The 23777-nt window shown below is 40.9% G+C and overlaps 1 protein-coding gene across 5 annotated transcripts in view; it reads left to right on the top strand.

The window, feature by feature from the left end:
* The window catches only part of rasgef1b (RasGEF domain family member 1B), a 263110-nt gene that overhangs the window by 29061 nt on the left and 210272 nt on the right, over window positions 1-23777 (top strand). For 4 of the 5 annotated variants that reach the window (XM_008110988.3, XM_008110987.3, XM_008110986.3 and 1 more), the window contains exons 2-3: window positions 4982-5029; window positions 15387-15440. In XM_008110988.3, coding sequence (XP_008109195.1) covers window positions 4982-5029; window positions 15387-15440 — 102 coding nt within the window. The remainder of the gene's footprint in view (window positions 1-4981; window positions 5030-15386; window positions 15441-23777) is intronic. The other variant, XM_062981543.1, reaches the window with a different exon arrangement.

The following is a 23777-nucleotide window of genomic DNA, read 5'->3' as shown; positions in this document are numbered from 1 at the left end:
TGATAAAACCTATGCCACTGCCAGTGGAAACCTTACAGCCTTTTCGGAAATGCCAGCTCCAGGGAACACTTCATCATTAAGTGAGTTTATTTTGGTCAAAGAATCCCTTGAGTATATTGAGCCAGCAGAGTGTATTGGTTCAGGAAAAAAAAACTATGAAAATCTGAAATCTTGCCTCTTCAATACACTTGCTACTAAAGCCAAGAAAATGTGCCAGTTTTGGTTTTTTACAGTTTCCCAACCTTCCTCAATCTGCTGAATTGGAATACATCCACAAATCCCAAAACATCAACAGTGGGTTGAATGGAGACCATTCTTTATGGCACACTACATATAACACTCCAGACCATGATGGAGCTTTTGACCAGTTTATGACATTTTCTTTGTGCCCCAGACAGAATTATACTCCATGCCAAGAACTCCTTCTACTAATCATATGGTTATCCCCAATCCCTGGCTTTTTCTTCTTCCTGTCCATTAAGAACGATCTAAAACTGAAATTTTCATCTCATCACCATATCTACAAATTTTGCATTTCTATTGATGCAATCCATCCATCAAAGCCCATTCCTAGAAATTAGGTCACTCCATTCATTTCAGGAAGTTGACATAGGGCCCTTCCACATTGTCATATAACCCAGAATATCAAGGCAGAAAATACCACAATATCTGCTTTGAACTGGGTTATTTAAGTCCACACTGCCATATATTCCAGTTCAAAGCAGATAATGTGGGTTGTTGTATGTCTTTCGGGCTGTGTGGCCATGTTCCAGAAGTATTCTCTCCTGACGTTTCGCCCACATCTATGGCAGGCATCCTCAAAAGTTGTGAGGCATGGATAAACTAGTCAAGGAAGGTAAATATATATCTGTGGAGAGTCCAGGGTGTGACAAGAGTCCTTTGTCAGTTGGAAGCCAGTGTTAATGCTGCAATTAATCACCCTAATTAGCATTTGAAAGGTTTGCCTCTTGCCTGGGGGGCATCCTTTGTTCAGAGTCATTAGCCATCCTTGGGGCTCCTCTGCCCTCAGAGTGTTGCTTCCCATAATGTGGGATTTTGTTCAGCTGTGTGGAAAGGGTTTAAGTCTATGAAAGCGTATTTCTTTCTCTTTTGCTACAAGATTGTTTTGCATACTTTCCAATCTCAAATTCAGTTTGCCTTAAACTTTGAAGCTTCCTCCACAAAACAGTGATCACCTTATTTGATAACAAACGATAAATGCTTATGTTAAGCCCTTTTCCCCAATTTCTAACATGCTGTCTGTGAAATGTCTCATTGTGCATACAATGCAGCCTATCACTAGACCTACAGATCTGTTGATGGTTGTTATCCTAGGAAGTCCTGATAACGGCACACCGGACTCTCCTCATCTGCCTTATCTAAAGTTTTAATGTGTTTTAAATAATTGAAATGACAACTCATTAGTTCAGCCTTAGCCTCTCCCTAGACATGCCACGGAAATTCATTAGTGTCTGTTGATGTTCATCTTGTTAACTCAGCCAGATGTTTTTCAGTTCACCAAGTGGAGTTGAGAACAGACTTCAGGTAGAAGAGGAATTGAGAAAGGTGCCTGGGGAATCCTGGGAGTTGCAGTCTCAGAAGCAATTTTACTAAGCTCTTGAGAATCTGGAAAATACAAATAACTCAGTACAACTATCTGCTCTCTGTTAGTGTTCATATATCGACACATTCATAGTAGCATTCAGCTCCAAAAAGACTTGCACATTGATTGATGAGAGTAAACCATACATTTTTAAATTGCTAAGCTTTGTTTATAGCAGGCTTGCACAACCTGTGGCCCTCCAGGTGTTTTGGACTTCACTTCTCGTAATTCTTGGTCATTGGAACAGCTGCCTAGGGCTTCTGGGATTTGGAGGTCCAAACACTTGGAGGGCCATGGGCTGTACAGGCCTAATTGATAGTTTAATATCAGTTGAGAAACGGCTAAATTAGGGGGAAATGAGAAAAACTTCAGTTTTTGTGCAGAAAATAGTTTTGTGCAAATTTTCATGTAAAAATGCAATTATTGCATGAAGAATTTTCTTTGCAAAATTTCTCAGAGTATGAAAGATCTTCAAAAATATACATTGACCTCTTTTCCAGCAGAGAGAAAATGCCTGAAATGACGTGTTTTTGCATGCAAGAATAAAACAAGTGCCTCTGCTTTTTGTGTTGTCGAAGGCTTTCATGGCGGGGATCACAGGGTTGTTGTATGTCTTTTGGGCTGTGTGGTCATGTTCCAGAAGTATTCTCTCCTGATGTTTCGCCCACATTTATGGCAGGCATCCTTAGAGGTTTTGTTTGTGTGCTTCTGTGAAGACCTTACTTTTTGATTCTCTTGAGTCAGAACCTGACTGAATAACAGGTGTATGGCAAAGAAGTCCATTGCGAGCTGGAATATTAACAAATGGGTGTGTTTTGCTCTAGAAATAATAAACATCTTTATTAAAATGGAGGTTTTTTAAACCTATGTGATAGAGGTATAGGCTATAAATCTTTCCAAGACACATGAATAAACAGCCCTTGCCTCGCACATTGTAGTACTTGAGGCCAAGCTGCAAATGGTGGCCAAACGACCTAATGGTAGGGTTGATCTTGTGAGCAAATGCTACAAATATTCCTTCTTGTATGCTGATATCCCTTTTCGTGGGAGAGGAAGAGAGAGAAAGATAAAATGTACATGCAAGATTATAGATTATAGTTATAAGTTTGGAAAGTTATCTATTTTAAAGGATCCCAGTTTGCAAGAAGGACTTTGATTAATGTTGTTGCACCAATTTCTTCACCGTCTTGAAAATGACCCAGTTTCTCCCCACCTTCCCTCTTTGCCCTCTGCTTACTTTAGATGCTGCAAACTTGAGTACAAAGTGCAAATGTAGTGTTCACTCAACTTTACAGGGAGCCCCCGGTGGTATAGCGGGTTAAACCACTGAGCTGTTGAACTTGCTGACCGAAAAGTAGGCAGTTCAAATCCGGGGAGCAGGGTGAGCAGGGGAGCAGGTTTCTTAACCCCAGCTTCTGCCAACCTAGCAGTTCGAAACCATGCAAATGTGAGTAGATCAATAGGCACCACTCAGGTGGGAAGGTAACGGCACTTCATGCAGTCATGCTGGCCATATGACCTTGGAGGTGTCTACGGACAAGGCCGGCTCTTTGGCTTAGTAATGGAGATGAGCATCAACCCCCAGAGTTGGACATGACTGGACTTAATGTCAGGGGAAAACCTTTATCTAACAGGGAGAGAGGGGACATGGAGGAGGAATTTTGTTCTTCCCAATGGATTTAGAGAAAACCAAACTGAAGTAGCTTGTGTTTTCTTCCTCGTTTTTGCTGTGTGCTAACGGTCCTCCATGCAGTCATGCCAGCTACATGACCTTGGAGGTGTCTATGGACAATGCTGGCTCTTCGGCTTAGAAATGGAGATGAGCACCAACCCCCAGAGTCAGACACGACTGGACTTAACGTCAGGGGAAAACCTTTACCTTTACCCTTAGACAGTCAACCTCTGGATCTCCCACTTTTACAGACTCCTGCTTTATAACAGCAAACCTTGTGATGTAGATATGAGGAAGGCTAAAAGAAATTTTGTTGTGCTTGTTTAAATATTCTCCATTCTGCAAACTATCAGCACAATGCTTTAATAAACGAGCATATCCCATGTTAAGCAGGCTTCTTACTTATTTATTGGTTTGTTTTCAATTTCTGCAACCATAAACCCTTTACAGCAACTTTAAAATTTATCTTGTTTATCTGGATCCACTCAAAACTCAGCCGAATGCTGACTGTCTCTAAACAAACTTAAGGCTGATTGTGTTTCTGCACATAAATTATTGCACAGAGAGGAGAACAAAGCTGAGCAAAAGGGAAAAGCCAAATAAGCATGCAATGACAAACTAGCCTTGCTCTGTAGGTCAATTCCTTTGAGGAGACCCAATTAAGGAAGTACATACATACTATCTGTGACCTATGCACTTATTGTGCAGTCAAGGCATTGCCCTTGTTGGGACCCAAATGAAGGTCAGTTGGGAAATGGTTTAAAAAATGCTGGCTGTGAAATCTTATAATAGGTAAGAAATACAGGGTTTGAAAATGCCTGGATGGATGACCACAAGGCATGTTAGATCAACTTCTAAAGATAAAGTGGGTCAACAGACATCTTATTGTTTGTAGCACAACAGCTTAATGAAGGTATTGGAGATATAAAAGCTGATTAAATTTTTCCTAATTTGATACGAATCAGTTTCACAAACGTGCTTTTATAGCAGTGATACCTCAAAAGTGATCCATGGATGGGTGTCAGTCTATGACCCATTGGTTACCAGTTAGGATTGCCAAATTTCAGAGCCTGAGTTGGAGTTTCCAACTTTCATAGATCATCTTCAGGTGAGAGACAAGTGTGTAATTTCAGCTCAGCTCCAGGCAAAAGGAAAATGCTGAGTGCATACATCCATCTCATTGGGTAGACCTCCAACTTGCCACAATCTACAATGCTTAATTGACTTGTTGCTGCAACTTATAAAGACTTTCTGGAGGTAGATTGGGTGTGTGTCTATGTATAGTCAGCCCTTCAACAAAAGTGGGAAAACTGCAAATAAAAAAAACTATCTACAAATCTCTTGGTCCTCCAGTATGACTTTATTTTCAACCTTCACTGGAAGTTGACCATAGAATTGCAGCATAGGACCTAAAGATTACTAGAGAGACCATATTAATCAAATAAATAATAATCAAATCCAGACATTGAATAAAGAATGTACTGTATAACACATTATTTAGGGAAAGCATCATCTTCATATGTTGCAATGCATTTTAAATGCCTGCTCAGGTATATCATTTGCATATAAAATAGCAAACTTCTTACAATGGCCCAGAGGGAATTCTTACTGAAAAGGCTTCCTTCTTTGGAAGTCATTGCATTTTTTAAAACACAGTTTCTATCTTTAATAAAATCATGGTGTTTCTCTTCTTGCTTATTTCACAGTCCAGAAGCCAGCCCCATATTAGCTTGAAGCAAAGCACCAAGCAGAAGGTATGTTTCTTTTTTCTTCCACAAATTCTTGATTTTGACATTTTTTAAGGTGGTTTCCCAAATAACACACAATTGTTTATCTGCTATTTTTTGCTGTTTGATAAATATGGAGACCTACTTTTCCAAACTGTTATAAGGGCAATGACTGTGTAGAATCCCAATTAGGACACCTCCCCTCCTTGCTCTTTGAATACCTTGCTTTGGGATAGTGGAAGTTGTCTATCATCTGACACCCATCAGCTCTTTCATGCTGGCTTAAAGATAAAGAATCATAAGAAGAAGAAAAAACCTTGAGGTCATCGATCAACAGTGAGCATCTGGTTAGCCGATTCAAAAGCCACATAGAACCATAGAGTTGGAAGAAACCACAAGGACTATCTAATATGAGGCCATGCAAGAATAGAAAACTAAAGCACATCTGAAAAATGGCCATCCAAGACCCACTTCTAGACTGCCAAAGAAGGAAAGTCCTCTACTCAGCAAGGCAGTCTGTTAAGTTCTTCCTAAGGTTTAGGTGGAAGCTTTTCATCTTGTAATCTGAATCCATTAGTTTGTCTCTTAGGCTCTGAAATGATACTCTTCTACATGACCTCTTTTCAAATGAAAGATGGCTCTGCGATCATGTCTGAATCTTCTCTTCTCCAAGATTGAGGATCCCTGTTCTAGCTTATCAGTGTCCATCTAACCCTGGTTAAGATTAATGAGAGAGGCGGGATACAAAGCAAATAACTTCTTGTCTCATTATTCTCTTGGAAGACAGCATAGAGTCATATTTTTGTTTTCTTTTTGCCATGCAATCTCAAATATACTGAAATATACTCAACCTTCTTCCACTTATTGAAGCATGAAATTCCCTCCCATTGTACCAATTTGGTAGGAACAGTCCAGTTAATCCTTTGTAATCCATTTCTATTGTATTATTAAAAAGTCCCAATTTCTCTCACTGCTCTCACTTTCCATCTTTGGCTGAAAATGAGGTTTAAATCAATTCAACAGGAGGACAAGGAAAGCAGAAAGCAGTACACTCTGGCTAAAGCAAACTTCAGCACCGTCTCCCAGATTTTCTCTCTCTCAATAATAACATTTGCCACCTTGATCATACGCTGAGTTTTTGATTGGTCATTTGTGTTCAGTTTTTTTAATTTGTGAAATCTTTGTGAAGGGTAGAGAAAAGATACTTCTGGATGAAAGGCCCATTGTTCTGTTGTTAAGCTACAGAGAGACAAAATTCTATTATGTGAGAAAAGTGTATATAAAACTCCTATTTACCCTTCTGTGGGGAGCCAGCAATGAGAGAGGGAGAACTGGCTGATGAGGGTCATGGCACTCACTAAACACTGCCTGAAGTAGAACACCAAATTATACCCCTATCTCTCCACATTAAACTGCATGATATTCACTCATAATTCATGTTATCTTGGTACCTGGAGCAGTAAATATCCTAAGAAGCTCTTCATGCAAATAAAAAACTGAAAAAAATAACAATTTGCTACACTTTCATGGTACCCCAGATCAACCACATGAAGCAGCTGCCTCGCTCTGCCTAATCTCAAGATGGGCTCGGTGGGAGATGTGTGTTCTTATCTTTTTCCCCTGTCCATGGTTTTTCTCTATAAATATCCCTCTGGCTGCAGTTAATTGTGTTTTTCCTTCCCAGATGAATGCTAAAACTGGAAGGAAGCAGAGGAAAATGCAATTAAAAACACCCTGTGGGGTGGCATTTTCAGAAGAGAATTGATAGGCACAGGAGAGGTTGAGCATCCTATCCTTGTGCCCATTGATTCTTTGGAAAGAAGAATGTTAAACATTAACTTCAAAGTTGCCGAAAGGGCTACCTCCAAAGCAATGTTTGGAAAAGTTATTTGGGGGGCAGGGGGTGAGGCTCCCAGAATTTGTCAGTTATCATGGTTAGTGGCCATGCTTGAAGGGCTTTTTTGAAGGATAGTTCAACAAAAGTAACTTTTCTAGGCTCTGCCTAAAAGGCATTGAATAGATTTATCTGGAATGTTAAAGTTTAGTGGTGTCAAACTGCACCAATTTTACAGTGTAGATGCATCTATTAAGATGCAAAGAGAGCAAAGAGAAGAGCAAAGAAGTTGCAGCTTGGCACACATTTATGTGTGTAAAGAAAGGAAATAAAAATAATGTGTTTATTTACATATTTGATTTGTATTTTGTTTTTATTCCAACATGGGGTGAAAAATGGCTTGCAATACAAGTTTTAAAGAAACAGACTAATCCATATAGGGCAATTGTCATAAGAACACTTCAGGTGCCGATGATAACTTTGTCTGTGCGCACTCAGAAGAAGACCTACAAGCCACTCTAAACACCTTCGCAGAAGCATATGAGAAGTTCGGCCTCTCATTGAACATCAAGAAAATCCAAGTGCCCTTCCAGCAGTCGCCAGCCAATCCCTCTGCAATGCCAGGAATACAGCTTAATAGTGTAACATTAGAAAATGTTGATCATTTCCGCTACCTTGGCAGCCACCTTTCGACAAAAGTCAACATTGACACTGAAATACAATACCGCCTGAGCTCTGCGAGTGCAGCATTTTTCCAAATGAAGCAGAGAGTGCTTGAGGATCATGATATCCGTAGGGATACCAAGTTGCTCGTTTAGGAAGCTATTGTCCTCCCAGCCCTGTTATATGCCTTTAAAATATGGACAGTCCACAGACTTCACACTCAACTTCTGGAACGATTCCACCACAGTTGTCTCCGAAAAATCCTGCAAATCTCTTGGGAAGACAGGTGGACAAATGTCAGCATGTTGGAAGAAGCAAAGACCACTAGCACTGAAGCGATGCTCCTGCACCATCAACTCCGCTGAACTGGCCACATTGTCTGAATGCCCGATCACTGTCTCCCAAAGCAGTTACTATACTCCCAACTCAAGAATGGAAAACGGAATGTTGGTGGACAGGAAAAAAGATTTAAAGATGGTCTTAAAGCTAAACTTAAAAAAATGTGGTATATACACCGAGAACTGGGAAGCCCTTTCCCCTGAGCACTTTAACTGGAGGTCAGCTGTGACCAACAGTTCATTGGAATACAAAGAGGCACGAATGGAGGGCGAAAGGGAGAAATGCTCCAAGAGGAAGGCACATCAAGCCAACCCTGACTGAGATCGCCTTCCACCTGGAAACAGATGCCCTCACTGCAGAAGAACATGCGGGTCAAGAATAGGACTCCACAGTCACTTACATACCCACTGCCAAGACAGAGTCATCATACTCAAACAATGAGGAATTGCTTAATTAAAGTTAGGTCTCCATCTACAAAAACTTGCTCTATGTCGGTAGTGTTAAACGTTTTAGCAATTTTAGTGGCAGCTGTAGCATTCCTGGCATGAAAGTTTAATTTCTTTATCTTTCAAGCTAACTTCAAAAAATTTAATCAATTTTACACAGTCCAATCCTGTGCTTCTCTGTTGCGCTAAAGCCAAAAATTTGCATCAGTATTTCTTTGAGCAAAGGTTTGAACTTTTTATTTCTCAGCTGCTTTTGGCATCGTTCTCCTGTTTTGGGAATGCATTATTCATGAGTGTGGTGAAAACCGGTGTCTCAGAGAAGGCAAGGCTGACGTTCTGAAGTGATTTTAAATGGATAATCGTAAGGCTGGGCTTTCTTTAGACTTTACATAGAAGAAGACTTGAGGACTCCAGGGAATGCGAGAGTATGAGAGTGTTGCAAAACTAATTTCATGGGAGCATTCTTTTTTGTAAATAATATGTATGGGATCATCATTTGGGGAAAGACTGAAGAATATATGATGTATCAGTGTCTGATAACAAGGGACATCTTTTTAGCAATAGTCACCACACTAGATTAGTCTGTTGCAAGATATAAGAAGGATATAATCAAATATAAACAGTTGTTAAAAGGACATTTCAGATCGCGTTGCCTATGCTCATTCATAAAGAAGGCAACTCATTCATGAAAAGGAGCTAATTCATTTGTCAGGAGGGGAATCGGGGCCATAGTGGCAAAAAACAAGATAGCAGTTTAGTTTAAAAGGTGTTCCGGAGTGAAATGGAATTGATCTGGAGTGAATCCATTAAGGCGTGGATACGGGGGGCCTGGTGGGTTTCCGTATCCACGGTTGAAAAAAAAAATCGCATTTCCTTGTTCCCGAGGTGGTTCTGGACCACCTTGGCCAAGCTGGCTGAGATCCGTGGCTCGGAAAGGGGTTTATTGTCCCTTTTTGGGTTGTGAAAGGAGCCTGAAAAAGAAGCTCTTTTGCAGGCTTGGAAGTGAAAGCAAAAAGCGGATACAATTTATTACTCTTGGTTAATATGTAGCAAAGGACAATGGAGCCTTGACTGAGAGAGGCTGCCTGCAGTTTTCAGCTTCTGTAGCTGCTTTGAAGAGAGGATACAATGTTTCTGTGTGACTGAAGTCTATCTGGAGTGGAAAATCAGGGTTCCTATGAGCCCGTGGAACTCCTTGCAGCAATCAGCTGTGTGTCAAAGCAATGTGGGTTTGTTTGTTTTTTCGTGTCAGGAGCAACCTGAGTTGCTTCTGGAGTGAGAGAATTGGCCGTCTGCAATGACGTTGCCCAGGGGACGCCCGGATGTTTTGATGTTTTACCATGTGGGTGCGGGGGCTTGTGTGCTTGACATCACAATAAAAATCCATTAGCTTTACAAAAGAAATTAAAATCTGGTAGATTTCCCCCATTTGCTATAATGAGTGTCATGATGAGATCCTGTACCACTTCTAAGCCGTTTGGTTAAAAATGGCCCTCAGTGCGGCAGAATACTTTGCACAATTAATTATTTTCATAGCACCCTATCCCACTCTGTTCAGTGATAGGGCAAGCCTCAGTTAGTGCATGAAATGTACTAGTAAATAATTAGCATTCTTTTATATTATGCAAAAAAAGCATAATGCACATATTTAGCTGAAAATACCCTGATTACTAGCAAAATCATGCACATGTTGTACACATATCCTTTAGCAGGAACGTGAAGTATAAAATAAAGGCACCAGTTAGATTAGGGGAGGGAGAGTAGCCCATAGATAAGATAAATTATTCCCTAGAACTCCTGTAATTATCATGATGAATACAAAATAAATTGCATGTAAGCAAACTATCCATATTTTTCAAATCCTTTGCATGCAATCAGGAACAAGGTCTTAATGTTCTCTTGGGCATTATATCTGTCTGAGCCTTTCATAATCCTTTTATGCCTGCTTCTCAGCCCCCAAAGGTGTCTAGTTTAATCTGAGACTTTAACAGGATTTGCCATTTTTGATTTTTAGTCAGAATGCAGTGCTTTCTGAAAATGAATGGCATGAGAGTGCTTTTTTCTTCTCTTTTTTTTTGGGAACGTACATAATCGATTATCCATTAAGAACAATTTTGGGATGTTTCAGCATGACCGATTAAAATGACATGCTGTTTTCTATTTGTGAAGAAAGTCACTAATGTCTTGCTGCTATTGATCAGAAGAGGGAGTTCCGTTTGGAATGAGCCCTGCCGTATTTGCCTTTGAAACTAAGCGTTAGCTCCTTGGGCGTAAATCCATAGAGCAAAGACATCTCTGGATAAATCAATGGTAACACGGTTATGTGACCCTTCCCACCAGCCTTGCAACGTTAAGTTAAACAGATTGAGGGAAATAAGATGTAGCTGGGAAATTCTGCAATTGATAGCACACTGCTTCTCGGGCATTTAATTATGGGATATTCAATCAGCAATTTCAGCTTGTGTTCCAAAAGGGTCAACTTTATTGGAGGATTAGCATAGCTGCAACTTTAATGCAATTTTACACAGACTTATCATCAGGAATATAGCTGGAGGGGGAAATAAGGATATTCCTCCAATTAATGATTTTTTTTTTCCTGTCAGCCCCCATATTTCTAGCACAGCAGAAAGTGAAACATTAAAAAAAACATTCATACCAAATACTGATCTTACCATGAATATGGGAAATCATATATAATAGTAAACCCTATTGAAATGATTGATGTCCTCCACAGGTTATCGTAGAGCCACCCTGGAAGACACAGAAAATTCCTAGGGAGATATCTTCTTTAAGAGTTTGCTAGGTCCTCTATGATAACTTCTGTCTGAAGCATACCAAGCAATCACCTAAAAATGTATTACCAGTCAATTTTTTTTATCATGACAGAAGCAACTTGAGAACATACTACAAGTCGCTTCTGGTGTGAAAGAATTGGCCATATACAAAGATGTTGTCTAGGGGATGCCCGGATGTGTTACCATCCTGTTGGGAAGCTTCTCTCATGTCCCCATAAGCTAGAGCTGACAGACAGGAGCTCACCCCATCTCACAGATTAGAACCAGCAATCTTTCCATTACTGTTCTGCAAGGCTGAGAATGTGTGACTGGCCCAAAGTCAGTTTCCACAGGAGTGTTGGAGATTCACACCTTAATTTTCTGGAGTCCTAGTATACCACACTGGTAACTTTGGCCACCACTTTTCTTTGGATGCATAAACAGTATTTCTAAGTGTTTAGCTTAGGTTTTTAGTTAGTATAATGCTAGAAATCTGAGAACTGAAGGAAATGTTTATGGAAAGGGAATCTTATTTGGTGGGCAATTCCTTCTCCTCCCTCAAGTGACTTGCCTGCTTTATATATTGATCCTCCAGTCCTGTTCTAGGATATGATACCTTGATTCCTGTAGGTTAGTTCCAACTAGAGTAGATTCATTGAATCAATTCTTCCTTAGTGATTATTTGACAATTCAGTAATTCTGATTCAATTGATCCATTCAAGTTGGGATTTAGAACTAAACTGACTGTTGGAGCAATAACATTCAATGCCTATTATAGGTAATAAAGTATAAGAAAGATAGATCTGACTAAGAATTTGCAGCAATCTTACTAGAGATTTCTTCTATGCAGCTTCAGTTGAATAAAGTTGCACAAAAGCATCATAACGATCAGGATTTAGATTGTTCCACTTGAGTACCAAAAAAGTCCCAACTTGGCCCGAAACATCATATGGCCGTTGTTTTGTTTCACAGGGATTTCCAAAACCTAGATTGCCATTTTTAAAACCAGGCTGCCTCAAGAACTTACAAGTTCTTTTCCATTGAGGAAATACAATCTAGCAATTAGGAAGAGTCATTAGATGTGTTTAGCACTAAATGAAGAAGTAAGTGGATGCAATCTTTTTGACGGTTTGCATTTTCATCCATCCCCTTTCTCTGTAATTATCTGAGAGTTCTCAAAATGTTCTTTAATTAAATGATAGGGAAATGATGATCATTAGTCAGCAATATAGGTCCCGCCGGCACATTTTGGTAGCTCTATGAATGATTTATATTTCTAGTATTACCAGGTTTCAAGAAAAGGATGGGAATGAGCCATTGCTCACTGGTAGAAAAGACCGCATGGAAAAGAGATTGGGGTGATTGCCTGGCACCTCCAATTAACAGTATCAAGCAACAGGTACTTGATAGAATCAGAATCAAACTTGCTAACGTTTTCTTTTCTTGACAAGTCTTTTCTCCTATTCTTTTCCGTTCTCTTCCTGTCAAGTGATTTCAGCTACCATGAGAATCATGGGTTCGGAACCCAGAGTGTCAATCTCCCAAAGGATCGAACGAGACACAGACAGGTTGAGGGCAAAATCAGAGGTGTTTATTTCACCTTGGCCAAAGTAGATGTTGAAAGAGTCTGCATTCCAAAGACTGGCATACCTCAATGCAAACACGCAGAAATATTTATAGGTTTGAGATAAAGGACTTGTGCTGCCCTGAGTGTCAATTGGTCCAGATCATGGCAGGTTAGCACCAGCAGTCTGTTTGACTGGGATGCCGTGTCTGTCATTGCTGATTGGCCTCCAGGTTAGGAAGGAAATTTAATACATTTTCATTGCTCAGTTTTAGGTTTTGTGACCCTTGCTTGTTCCATCTCTCATGGGTGTGTGAAGGAAAGGATGGTCCATGCTGGTGAAACAATGTGTAGCAATGGGTGATAGACAGCCTGAATGGGTTCCCAGGAGGATAAAAATAGGGTGTTGGGCAACTTCTGTGACCTCTGGTTTAGTTCCATGGTTAGTTGCATGGAGGCATTTTTAGACATTATGCCTATGGCCTGAAAGGGTGATGGGGATTTTCTATGTTCCCCAGGTGAGTGTTTGTGAAACAGCCGCAGAGTCAATGTGTTGTCGAAGGCTTTCATGGCTGGAAACACTGGGTTGCTGTGAGTTTTCCAGGCTGTATGGCAATGTTCCAGAAGCATTCCCTCCTGACGTTTTGTCCACATCTATGGCAGGCATCCTCAGAGGTTGTGAAGTCTTTTGGAAACTAGGCAAATAGGATTTATATCTGTGGAATGCCCAGGGTGGGAGAAAGAATGCTTGTCTGTTTGAGGCAAGTGTGAATTTTGGCCACCTTGATTGGCCTTGCAGCTTCAAAGCCTGGCTGCTTCCTGCTTGGGGGAATCCTTTGTTGGGAGATTTTAGCTGGTCCTGATTGTTTCTCGTCTGGAATTTCCCTGTTTTCTGAGTGTTGTTCTTTATTTACTGTCCTGATTTTAGAGATTTTTAATCCTTGGAGTCATATTTTGTTCATTTTTATGGTTTCCTCCTTTCTGTTGAAATTGTCCACATGCTTCTTGTGGATCTCAATGGCTTCTCTGTGTAGTCTGACATGGTGGTTGTTAGAGTGGACCAGCATTTCTGTGTTCTCAAATAGTATTCTGTGTCCGGTTGGTTCATCAAGTGCTCTACTATGGCTGATCTTAGTGTGCAGTGCCTTTCATGTTCCTGATTCGTGTCTGGGCAATGCTGCATTTGATGGTCCCTATGTAGACTTGTCCACAGATGCATGGTATATAGTAAACTCCTGCAAAGGTGAGAGGATCCCTCCTGTCCTTTGCTGAACGTAGCATTTTTTGGAATTTTTTTAGTGGGTCTGTAGATAGTTTGTAGGTTGTGTTTCTTCATCAGTTTTCCTATGTGGTCCGTTGTTCCCTTGATGTATGGTAAGAACACTTTTCCTCTGGGTAGCTCTTTGTCTTTACTCTTGTGGTTTGTTGGTCTTGTAGCTCTTTTGATGTCTGGGGCGGAGTCTCCATTGGCCTGTAGAGCTCAGTTTAGATGGTTCAGTTCACCTTGGAAGAGTCATCTGTGGAGGTTAGCTCAAATTAGGTTTCTGAGTGAAAGGTTTCCTTGGACTTGGATGTAGAGATCTTTCCATTTAATAGGAGGAGAATCTTATTTCATTTTATGGGAGGGGTTTTGGAGTTTACCTTAGTGTGCCGGGATTTTGAAACAGTTCTACCCTAAAGTATGCAACAGATTGCTCAGAGATCTAAACATTTGGAAGGTATTTTCCTTTTCTTCTATATGACCTTAAATTTTGGCTCCTCTTCCCATCTCCTTGCCAAAAGTCTTAACTGATTGGTTTCATGGGACATTACCCACCTTCCTTCCATAGTGCCACCTATTTTTGCTTTTCTCCCTGATTTACCTGTCTGACTACTCAACTTGCATGAAAGTAGGCCAAGGGCCATAGAAATAGATACTGGTCCTTATCTGAAAGTCTTGGTGCTGAACTTGAATGTAGGGCAGAGAGATTAATATACAAAGAGGCTTTCCAGAAATATTTTAAACCAGCACATCAGCATTTTCTGTGTCAAAGTCAAACCACTTAATGAGTAGATTTTATGGTGTATTCATTTTGCAGCTTCCCTTCCTGCAGACAGAAAGGCATTTGAGATTGTTTGTAAACAGCAGTTTCACTGGATCTATGTTTACACTTGAGTGAGCATGGAGTTGTTGGCATGGGCTGGATGTTAAACCCTTGTGCCGGCAGGACTGCTGACCAAGAGGTCAGCAATTCGAATCCAGGGAGAGCAGGTGAGCTCCCTCTGTCAGCTCCAGCTCCCCATGTGGGGGACATGAGAGAAGCCTCCCATAAGGATGGTAAAACATCAAACATCAGGGTGTCCCCTGGGCAATGTCCTTGCAGACGGCCAATTCTCTCACACTAGAATCAACTCCTGACATGGAAAAAAGTAGTCTGTTTTGATTGTAATGGCGTTCCATGCAGTCATGCTGGCCACATGACCTTGGAGGTGTCTACGGACAACGCCGGCTCTTCGGCTTAGAAATGGAGATGAGCACCAACCCCCAGAGTCAGACATGACTGGACTTAACGTCAGGGGAAAACCTTACTTACCTACCTCTGATTGTTTGCTCTTAAGAAAAACTGGCAACCAGTGTGATATGATCAGAATAGGAGGACTAAACTGATGAGTGTGAGGCAGCTTCCTATGTTCATTCATGGTTATTCTCTATCGTCATAATGCTTGGATTTTAAAAGGGTCATACGATCAACTGTAAAAGGTCTTTCCTATTCTTCTTTTCCAGACTACTCCTTTCACTTCTTTGACCAACGAGAAGTCCTTGTTTGACTACAAACGGGTAAGTGGAATCGTTTTTCCATTTCAAAATTCCATCTTCAAATGATAAAAGGAGTTACTGAACTTCTGGAAGATGATACGGTACTTATACGCAGGGTTATGCTGCCTCTGTAATTAAATAATAGATCAGAAAGCATTGGAGATTTGATGGATGGTGGTTCAGACAAAGGTAAAATGTCTTTGGATTTGCCTTTATTTTGGCATTGAGTAGTTTGTTGTGAGTTTCTTTTTTCTAAGGCTGTTACAGTTTCTATTTCAAGTGAGCTGAGAAGGGCAAATGCAATTTGGCAATGGAATCAACTTAATATTCAAGCCACCTACGTGTTTTGATAACGCCATTCAGAGATTTTATTTCCTTTTTATAGTGCAATAATGGCAACAGAGAGTGGATACAAATCAAATGTTCAGATATTTATATTTGAGTGGGAGTCATTTTGGTCACTGGGAAATCAGTGCTTGATAGAAATGAAAAATATGAATATATTTAGAACAGAAAAGGGGTTGACAATAATATGCTTTGAAGGCTTGTGAAGTATAACTTTTTCAGTTCTAAGAAGCTCATTACCTTCCTTGGTCTAAGGTTTTAGCTGTGTACTAAAGGGCAACTGAACTTGCAACTTTACACCGTTCCACATTTTCTTTTGGTGTTTCCAGATAGATGACTCCTAGCAATAAAAGCCAAAGGATGATGCATAGATATGTATCCATAGCTGTACTATGGTTCCCTTTGCAACAGGGCTGGATTCCACCAAAGGGCTTTTGATAAACCTTTAAAAATCAGGAATTGAATCTGATAGTAAACTGAACTCAGTAGTTTATTTAATTACATAATGACAGGTAGACTCTGACTTTGTCGCCCAGGTTCTACTCCAAACAAGTAATTAAATCAACTTAATATAGAATTCTTACACAAACATACTGTGGTAGCAGCTGAGCAACAAAAGGTTACTATGTGCATACAAATAGCAGCAATAAATAATAAATACTCTATCCAAACCAAGTATGTCTCACATGTTCATCCAGTGTTGTAGTTGTTATATCGCCAGAATGTGCCAAGATATCTTAGACTGTTTTGTACATGTTTAACTTGAATTCACTAGGAACTTAAAATGTTGTGTATGTGGAAAGCAAACTGTTTTCTTTAACTTCCAAGTATGTGCATGTGCCCTAAAGTTACCTGACTTTCCTTGTATGTATATTAATCTGTGTGTTTTCTTGGCTGTATGGCCATGTCCAGAAGCATTCTCACCTGATGTTTTGTCCACATCTATGGTAGGCCTCCTCAGAGGTTGTGAGGTATACATCCTCAGAGGCAGGCAACCTCTGAGGATGCCTGCCATAGATGTGGGCGAAATGTCAGGGGAGACTGCTTCTGGAACATGGCCATACAGCCTGGAAAACACACAACAACCCTTTGATTCCTTCGATGATCTATTAATCGGTTTGTCTCATCAGTTCAGGGACAGAAGTACAAGGCAGGATCCAAAAAGGCTATGTATGCATGGAAAAGACTGGGTCAGATATGTTGTCAAAGGCTTTCATGGCCAGAATCACTGGGTTGCTGTGAGTTTTCTGGGCTGTATGGCCATGTTCCAGAAGCATTCTCTCCTGACTTTGAGGAGTCAGTTGGAAACCAAGTAAGTGAGGTTTATATATCTGTGGAATATCCGGGGTGGGGGAAAGAACTCTTGTCTGCTTGAGGTACATGTGAATGTTGCAGTTTGCCACCTTGATTAGCATTTTAATGGCCCGCAGTTTCAAGGCCTGGCTGGTAACTGCCTGGGGGAATCCTTTGTTAGGAGATGTTATCTGGCTCTAATTGATTCTTGTCTGGAATTCCTCTGCTTTTTGAGTCTTGCTCTTTATTTACTCTTCTGATTTTAGAGGGTTTTTTTTTGTTAATAATACTGGCAGCCAGATTTTGTTACTTACTTAGTTTCCAACAGACCCCTCAAACTCTGATGTGGGCGAAATGTCAGGAGATAATGCTTTTGGAGCATGGCCATACAGTCCGGAAAACTCACAACAACCCATGGGCAGATAGTTACAAAATGCGCAACACTGGGGATTTTTAAACTAACTTCACTACTGTCAACCAAAGAGATAAGCCGTTGTTTGAAATATAAAGCAATTTGCTTATTGGAGATTCTGAAATGAGAACATTAGAGTACATGCTGATTTTGTACAGAGTTTTCTAGCTATGCATGGCTGAGCTTCTGAATTGTCAGGGGTAAGTCTGATGATGGAGATTCATGATTATAGTTACACTTGAAGATGCTAATTTTTAACCCCGGCAGTGTGTCAGCAAAAGGGTTTCTGGGGGGCTGCAGATGGGGACACCTGGGAATGATCACCAGAATATATGAGTGTTTACTTATACAGAGGTTCTAGGAAATCCTTTTTGTGAATTGCAAGGATTGAGACACCAAGAAGAGTGCCTCGTGCACACTAGGCACTGTGCCCGAAGAAGTGAGTTTAAGTCCATGCAAATTCATATGAAAATAAACACTGTGAAAGTGCTTCTGTTGTCGACCGCGTTTTAGGGGATCGGGGCCCTTGAGGAGAGACCCGATCCGGTCCTGAGAGAACGGACCTTGGCGGAGCCAATAGGAAAATATGAGCCGCAATACAACCTGAAGCTGAAATGAAGAAGGTCCGCCAAAGCTGAAGGAAAATCTGCCAAGGAGTCTTTATTGAGCAATTCAGCTGAAGAGGACTCTAGTAGCGATCATTCGGTCTACTAGGGTACCATACAATCAAAATAAAGCCATATTTATACAAAATTTCAGTCTGACAGCCCTTTGAATTTCCCGCCCTGCTCCCCCGCCCATCTGATCGTTGATAGGCTAGAAGGTTGAACGAGGCGGGCTTTCGTTTCCCGCCTTGCTCCGTTGGCCCAATAGGAAGCTGCTTTTTGTCTCTACTCGGGCCAATCACGAAAGAGAAGGCGGGAGTTATTGAAACAATGAGGTGACGGACAGGAACTAGCGGATTAAGTCCTGCTAGACCGATTTCTAAAGGGATTAATGGCAGCAATCAAGGGTGTCCGGGTTTCTGTCACGTATACAGATTTTTAGATATGCCTTGGGGTGTCAGAGGTGGAAGCAAAGATGGGTGGTGATGAGCCATATTGACAGGCTCTGCAGGGCGCCTTCCTGAGGTGTCCTGGATTTTCCTTTGGGTGAGATACGACAATGTTTGCCTTGGGGCGAATCACCTTTAGGTCAACACTCCGAATTCGGCGACTCAAGCCCTATATTGTCCATGCAATTTGAATTTGATTGGGTTTAGCGGTGGCAGATTATCCTTTTGTTTTTGGGAAGGGAAGCCTGGGTCATAGGAAATGGGATAAGTTCTGGGGTTCAGGTTGAGTTCAAAATATTTCCTATTTGATTTCATGACTTGACAATTATATGAAATAAAATGAAAAATAAAATAAAGTTGGAATATAAACCATGCTGGGAAAAATACATATTTTCCGGGGATCCCAAAGAGTACAAATACATATAGGCAGATAGATAGATTTCATGGAAATAAGGGAGAATCCATAAAAGTGAGTTACATTGCATAAAGGGGAATCATGAATGATATAAACAATTGAAAATATTTGATAAGAACGAAGTTCATAACATCTGGAGAACCCAGCATGGAAATTCATAAAAGTGGAGTTTTAGCAGCATGATTTTACAATTCATGAAGTTAGCCCAACGATTAGAAATTCATATAACAGTGATTCATGAGGGTGTCCAGGTACCTAGAATATGAAAATTCACGGATACATTGGGAAAAGAGTTCATCTGTGGTGGAAGGAATTCATAGAAATAGCATGGGGAAGAGGTACATGTGAGTTGCAGTCTTTGGAAGTATAGGATTTCATAAGTTCAGGGGTAGGTTTGGGGAAGAGTGTTCTTCTCATTCATAAAATTATGAAGGTGTGAATGAAACGTGGAGGGCGCCTGTCCAGGCACCCTCCTGGCAGCTGTAGAGAGGGTGAAGGTCCTTGGAGAACTATGTCTCCCCAGCGGGAGAGCGATCCCCCATCCACAGTTCACAGAAAAGGACCAGTGATCTCTTAAAACCATCCCGCGGGTCGTGGGGAGAGGAAAGTCCGGGATAAGGCTGGAAAAGAGCAGTCTGGCTTGAAAAGAGCAGTCGGTTCCGTTTGACAGTCAGCTGATGAGGTGCCGAGAACTGGACCGATTTTGGTTCCGCTGGTGGTCCTTGGGTCAGGAGCCTTAGGAAGGGTTAGGACTAAAAGAAGAGCGTGCTAGGGGTAATTTTGATAAAGATATGAGCCAATTTGTATCGTCCGCCGTATTAACCTATGGCGGGGGAGCCTCAGCCAGAGTTTAAAGGTCGGACGGGTTAGAGAGAGAGAGAGGGGGGGGGGGAATTGCGTGCAAAAGAAGGAGTCAGGGAAAGACACAAAATAACCAGATAGAGAGTGTTACTGATAAAAATGAATGCTACTTTTATTGGGGGGATTTGTTACGTAGTTCAGGGAAGGGGAAAGTGAAGAAAAAAAGATCTTTTAATAATAGTCTGCTGCGGTCCCGCTCTGTTCCTTTGGTGATGGATCTGCGGAACTCTCCGCTGCGGGTTCAAATCAATTTGAAAGCTGGTGCTACGGACATCACTTCTACTGTCCCTTTTTCTTCCTACTTTCAAACCAACGTAGCAATTTCATTGATGCACATTGGTGCACGATGTGCAGCAGTATGTAATTTGTATTGATGTATAATGCATATCAGTGTGCAATAGCTAGCTCTGCTGTGCAGTAACATAATGGAAGCCTTTTTCTAAATATTAACTTTACGAAACTGCCAAGAATTAATCCAGACATATGTAAGTCCACCTATGGAGACATGACTCCAATACATGTTCTGATCAATGTCTGCAGTGCTTTTCTTATCATCTGGTGCATCAAGAAGAGGCAGCTGGAAAGATCTCTTGGGATCCTGCAGAGACTACTTGTCTCAATGAGCCCTGGGACCAGGAAAGTACTAGAGACACAATTTCTGAGCACCCTGATCTGCAGTGCTTCACAATCACAAACCCTTTGGTTGGAGTGGGCAAAGATTTTTTTGATAACCATGAAATGAATCCCCAGCAACTACAAGTCAGTACCTCCAGTTTATGATCTTTTAACCGCTGAACCAGATGCTGGTCCGTGTTTGTAAATCTAAATAATGCAGTATCAGAGAAGCACATTTATTTATCCAAGTAGAAATTCTACAGCACAAATTCCACTTGTTGCCCCTGTGGGCGCTTCATCATTCACCTGATATTACATTTGACGGAGTGATGCTAATGGTACCAACTATTTGAGGGAAAGCATGAGAAAACAATAATATCTAATAAGTTTGGATACTCAGTGAGACTGCACAGCAGCCTTTGCAAAATATTTTCCTGGAATCTCCATAAAATATTCATAACTCTTTTACATATTTGAACAAAACATTGGTCTGTATTCTTCTCTCATCTTTACCCCCTCTTGTCTAGCAGGGTTTCAGACACAGGTGTTTACACAAGAGTGCTCAGTGTGAGCTTGCTACCTGGTGGAACTGAAGATTTGCTTTTAATTTTACATGGATGATATTTCACTCGCCCAGACAGGCTAATCTTTGTGCAGGGAAAGAGATTATTAGACTCACACAGTGTATAATGGGACACAGAAAGCATTAGGTGGTTCAGGTAGTCTCCTGCAAGCATTTCTTTGCTGGTTAAGAATATCCCTGAAACAATAATGATAATGGTCCAATATTTGCTTAATATTCGGTAGTGATGGTTGATCTTTGACTTAGTTCTGAATTCTGAGACTGTACTGGCTTAGAAGTGACACTAGTATGAGGAAACCACAGGCAAGTACACATCTAATGTTCACCTTTTGGGGAGCTGGCCTCATGTAGCTATGGCAGTTTTCCTGGGAAATGGTAATTCATGCAAAAGTATTTTATTCTTCTGCCAAATATTCAGATGTCCTCCAGGACAATAAAATCTTCCTTATGTTCACAACTACACAAGCACAGCTCATATTCTTTCCTCTACCTTTTTTGTGTCAGTGCATTGCTATAGAGTAGTCCCACCTTCATGTGGCAGATCCAGTAAACACAATAGAATCAACTTTTTTTTTGTGTGTGTCAGGAGTAACTTGAGAAACTACAAGTCGCTTCTGGTTTGAGAGAATTGGCTGTCTGCAAGGACGTTGCTCAGGGGATGCCCGGATGTTTGATGCTTTACCATCCTTGTGGGAGGCTTCTCTCATGTCCCTGCATGGGAAGCTGGAGCTGACAGAGGGAGCTCACCCACTCTCCCCAGATTCAAACCGCCAACCTATGTCAGCCCTTTTGCCAACCCATTGCACCACTGGGGGCTCCTATAGAATCAACTAAAAGGTAATTACAGAGGAGCATCATGTCCTGAATCAGGCTTTGGTGCTCCCCCAGTCATGGAGGAAGCACTTGTAGATAAAACAGGGCAGTAAATCAAATAGAGTTGCAGGAGATGCACTTTCCTGAAAGGGAATACACAGAAGTGAAGTTGATCCAGACATCCAGTCCAAAAGCCTGAAAGCCAAAGAGTGTCCTCAGCCAGTCCAAGACTCCAGGAATCATGCATGGTAGTTAGTTTTAGTTCAAGGTCATGGTTTCAAGAATCCAAAGCAGAGTTGTGGAATACACATCAACATCGGAGAAGAGCTGGTTGTTTTCAATAAAGAGCTGTTTCTGAAACTGGCTGCAGTCAGCTGACCTTATTGAAGAGAGCTGCTCCTTTCGTTTGGCAAAAAGTCTCAGCTGTGGTTTCTTTCCCACTCTTGGAAATTGCAGGTTTGAGGGCTCAGCTTCCTCATCTGACTATTCCAGCTATTCTGGCAATGCTGATATATGATTAATCTCAGGTGACCCCTGTATCCGTGTGTCCTGGAGTTGCTATTCTACAGGTTGAGCATTATTCTCATCTTTAGTGCGTAGTCCTAGACTTGGGCTGCGACTCAGCATATTAAGAATTGCTCAGTGGTGACATGCTTTGGGTAACAATTCATTAAAGGATTTCCAACCTCAGATTAGCTACTTTTTTAAAACCAGCACCTGCCATTACTGTATAGGTATTTAAACTCTATGTAGGGCAGGGATGGAAATTATGTGTGAGATGTTGTTAAGATGCAGTTTCTAGTAGCCCTAGTTAGGGGAATGTTGAGATTTGTAGTTCAACACACGTTTTATTTTATTTTTTAACCTACTTTTAATTTGCTATAGGCACTCGATCAAAATGGCTAACAATAAATATAAAGCCATTCCAATTAAAAATAACCCACAGGCATTAAAATGTAAACATAACACTAAAAAAATTAAACATCTGGAGGGCTGCAGAATTGCTAGCCATGCTCTAACCCACCATATAAGAAATGAACCTCGTAGGCCAATTATACAATGGCTGACATTTTGTTAGTGAAGTATACATGCATGTCTCAAAATGTGCACCTATTCATTGACATGCGTTGTGCCATGTTGTTATTTTGCATGGAGGTTGCATAGTTCTACAACAGCGTATGTTCATATGTGGACATTTATACTATGCAAAAGGAACATTGGATTGCAGTCATAGCATGAAGAAGAACTTCTTAGTGCTCATCCTGAATCTTCCAATAAAGTTAACTTTATTGGATAACCGTGGGGTCTGGTATGATAAGGGGGAGAAAAATTATCTATCTGCTTTCGCTAAACTAGGCACAATTTTATACATCTCAAATACCTTAAACATTTTAGAAGCCCTGCCGGTGAAACCCTGAAAACTTTATAGAAAATTTATTGTTGGCACAGTCACTGATAATAATGTCTATGTGTAAAAATATATACATTTAAAACTATTAACTAGCTGTTGGGGGGGTGGGGGTGGAAAACCTAATCATCTTGCATCAGTTCAGTTAGAAGAGCCAGGGATGTATACCAACCTTATTTAAAGAATAAACAACCCTGGTTTATTATATGTCCAATTTCACAGCTGAACACATGCAAGTGAAGGAACCATCAGGGAAGCATTGTGTCTGGTCCCAGAGCAATAACATACAGAGCAGGACGAGGTCAGGGAAGATTTAATGAAAGGGAAACAAAGAATGAACTAGAAGAGGAAGGTCTGAATTTCCAGGACCAAAGGGGATGGAATAAAATGCTTGCAAAAAAGAATCAGGACCAAATCTGGTGAGCATTTGTGAAAGGAACATTACATTTTAATGTCTTAATGAGAAAAAAAGAGAATGCTAGCAAGGTTGCATGGATATGGAAAGTAGACTCTTTACCAGTCAATGAGCTCTTTTTTCAGGAGGAAACAATGATAGCTA

Source organism: Anolis carolinensis, chromosome 5, assembly GCF_035594765.1.
Source record: "Anolis carolinensis isolate JA03-04 chromosome 5, rAnoCar3.1.pri, whole genome shotgun sequence".
Classification (NCBI taxonomy): domain Eukaryota; kingdom Metazoa; phylum Chordata; class Lepidosauria; order Squamata; family Dactyloidae; genus Anolis; species Anolis carolinensis.
The sequence above is the reverse complement of the archived record's forward strand: the minus strand, read 5'-3'. Positions and strand labels throughout refer to the sequence as shown.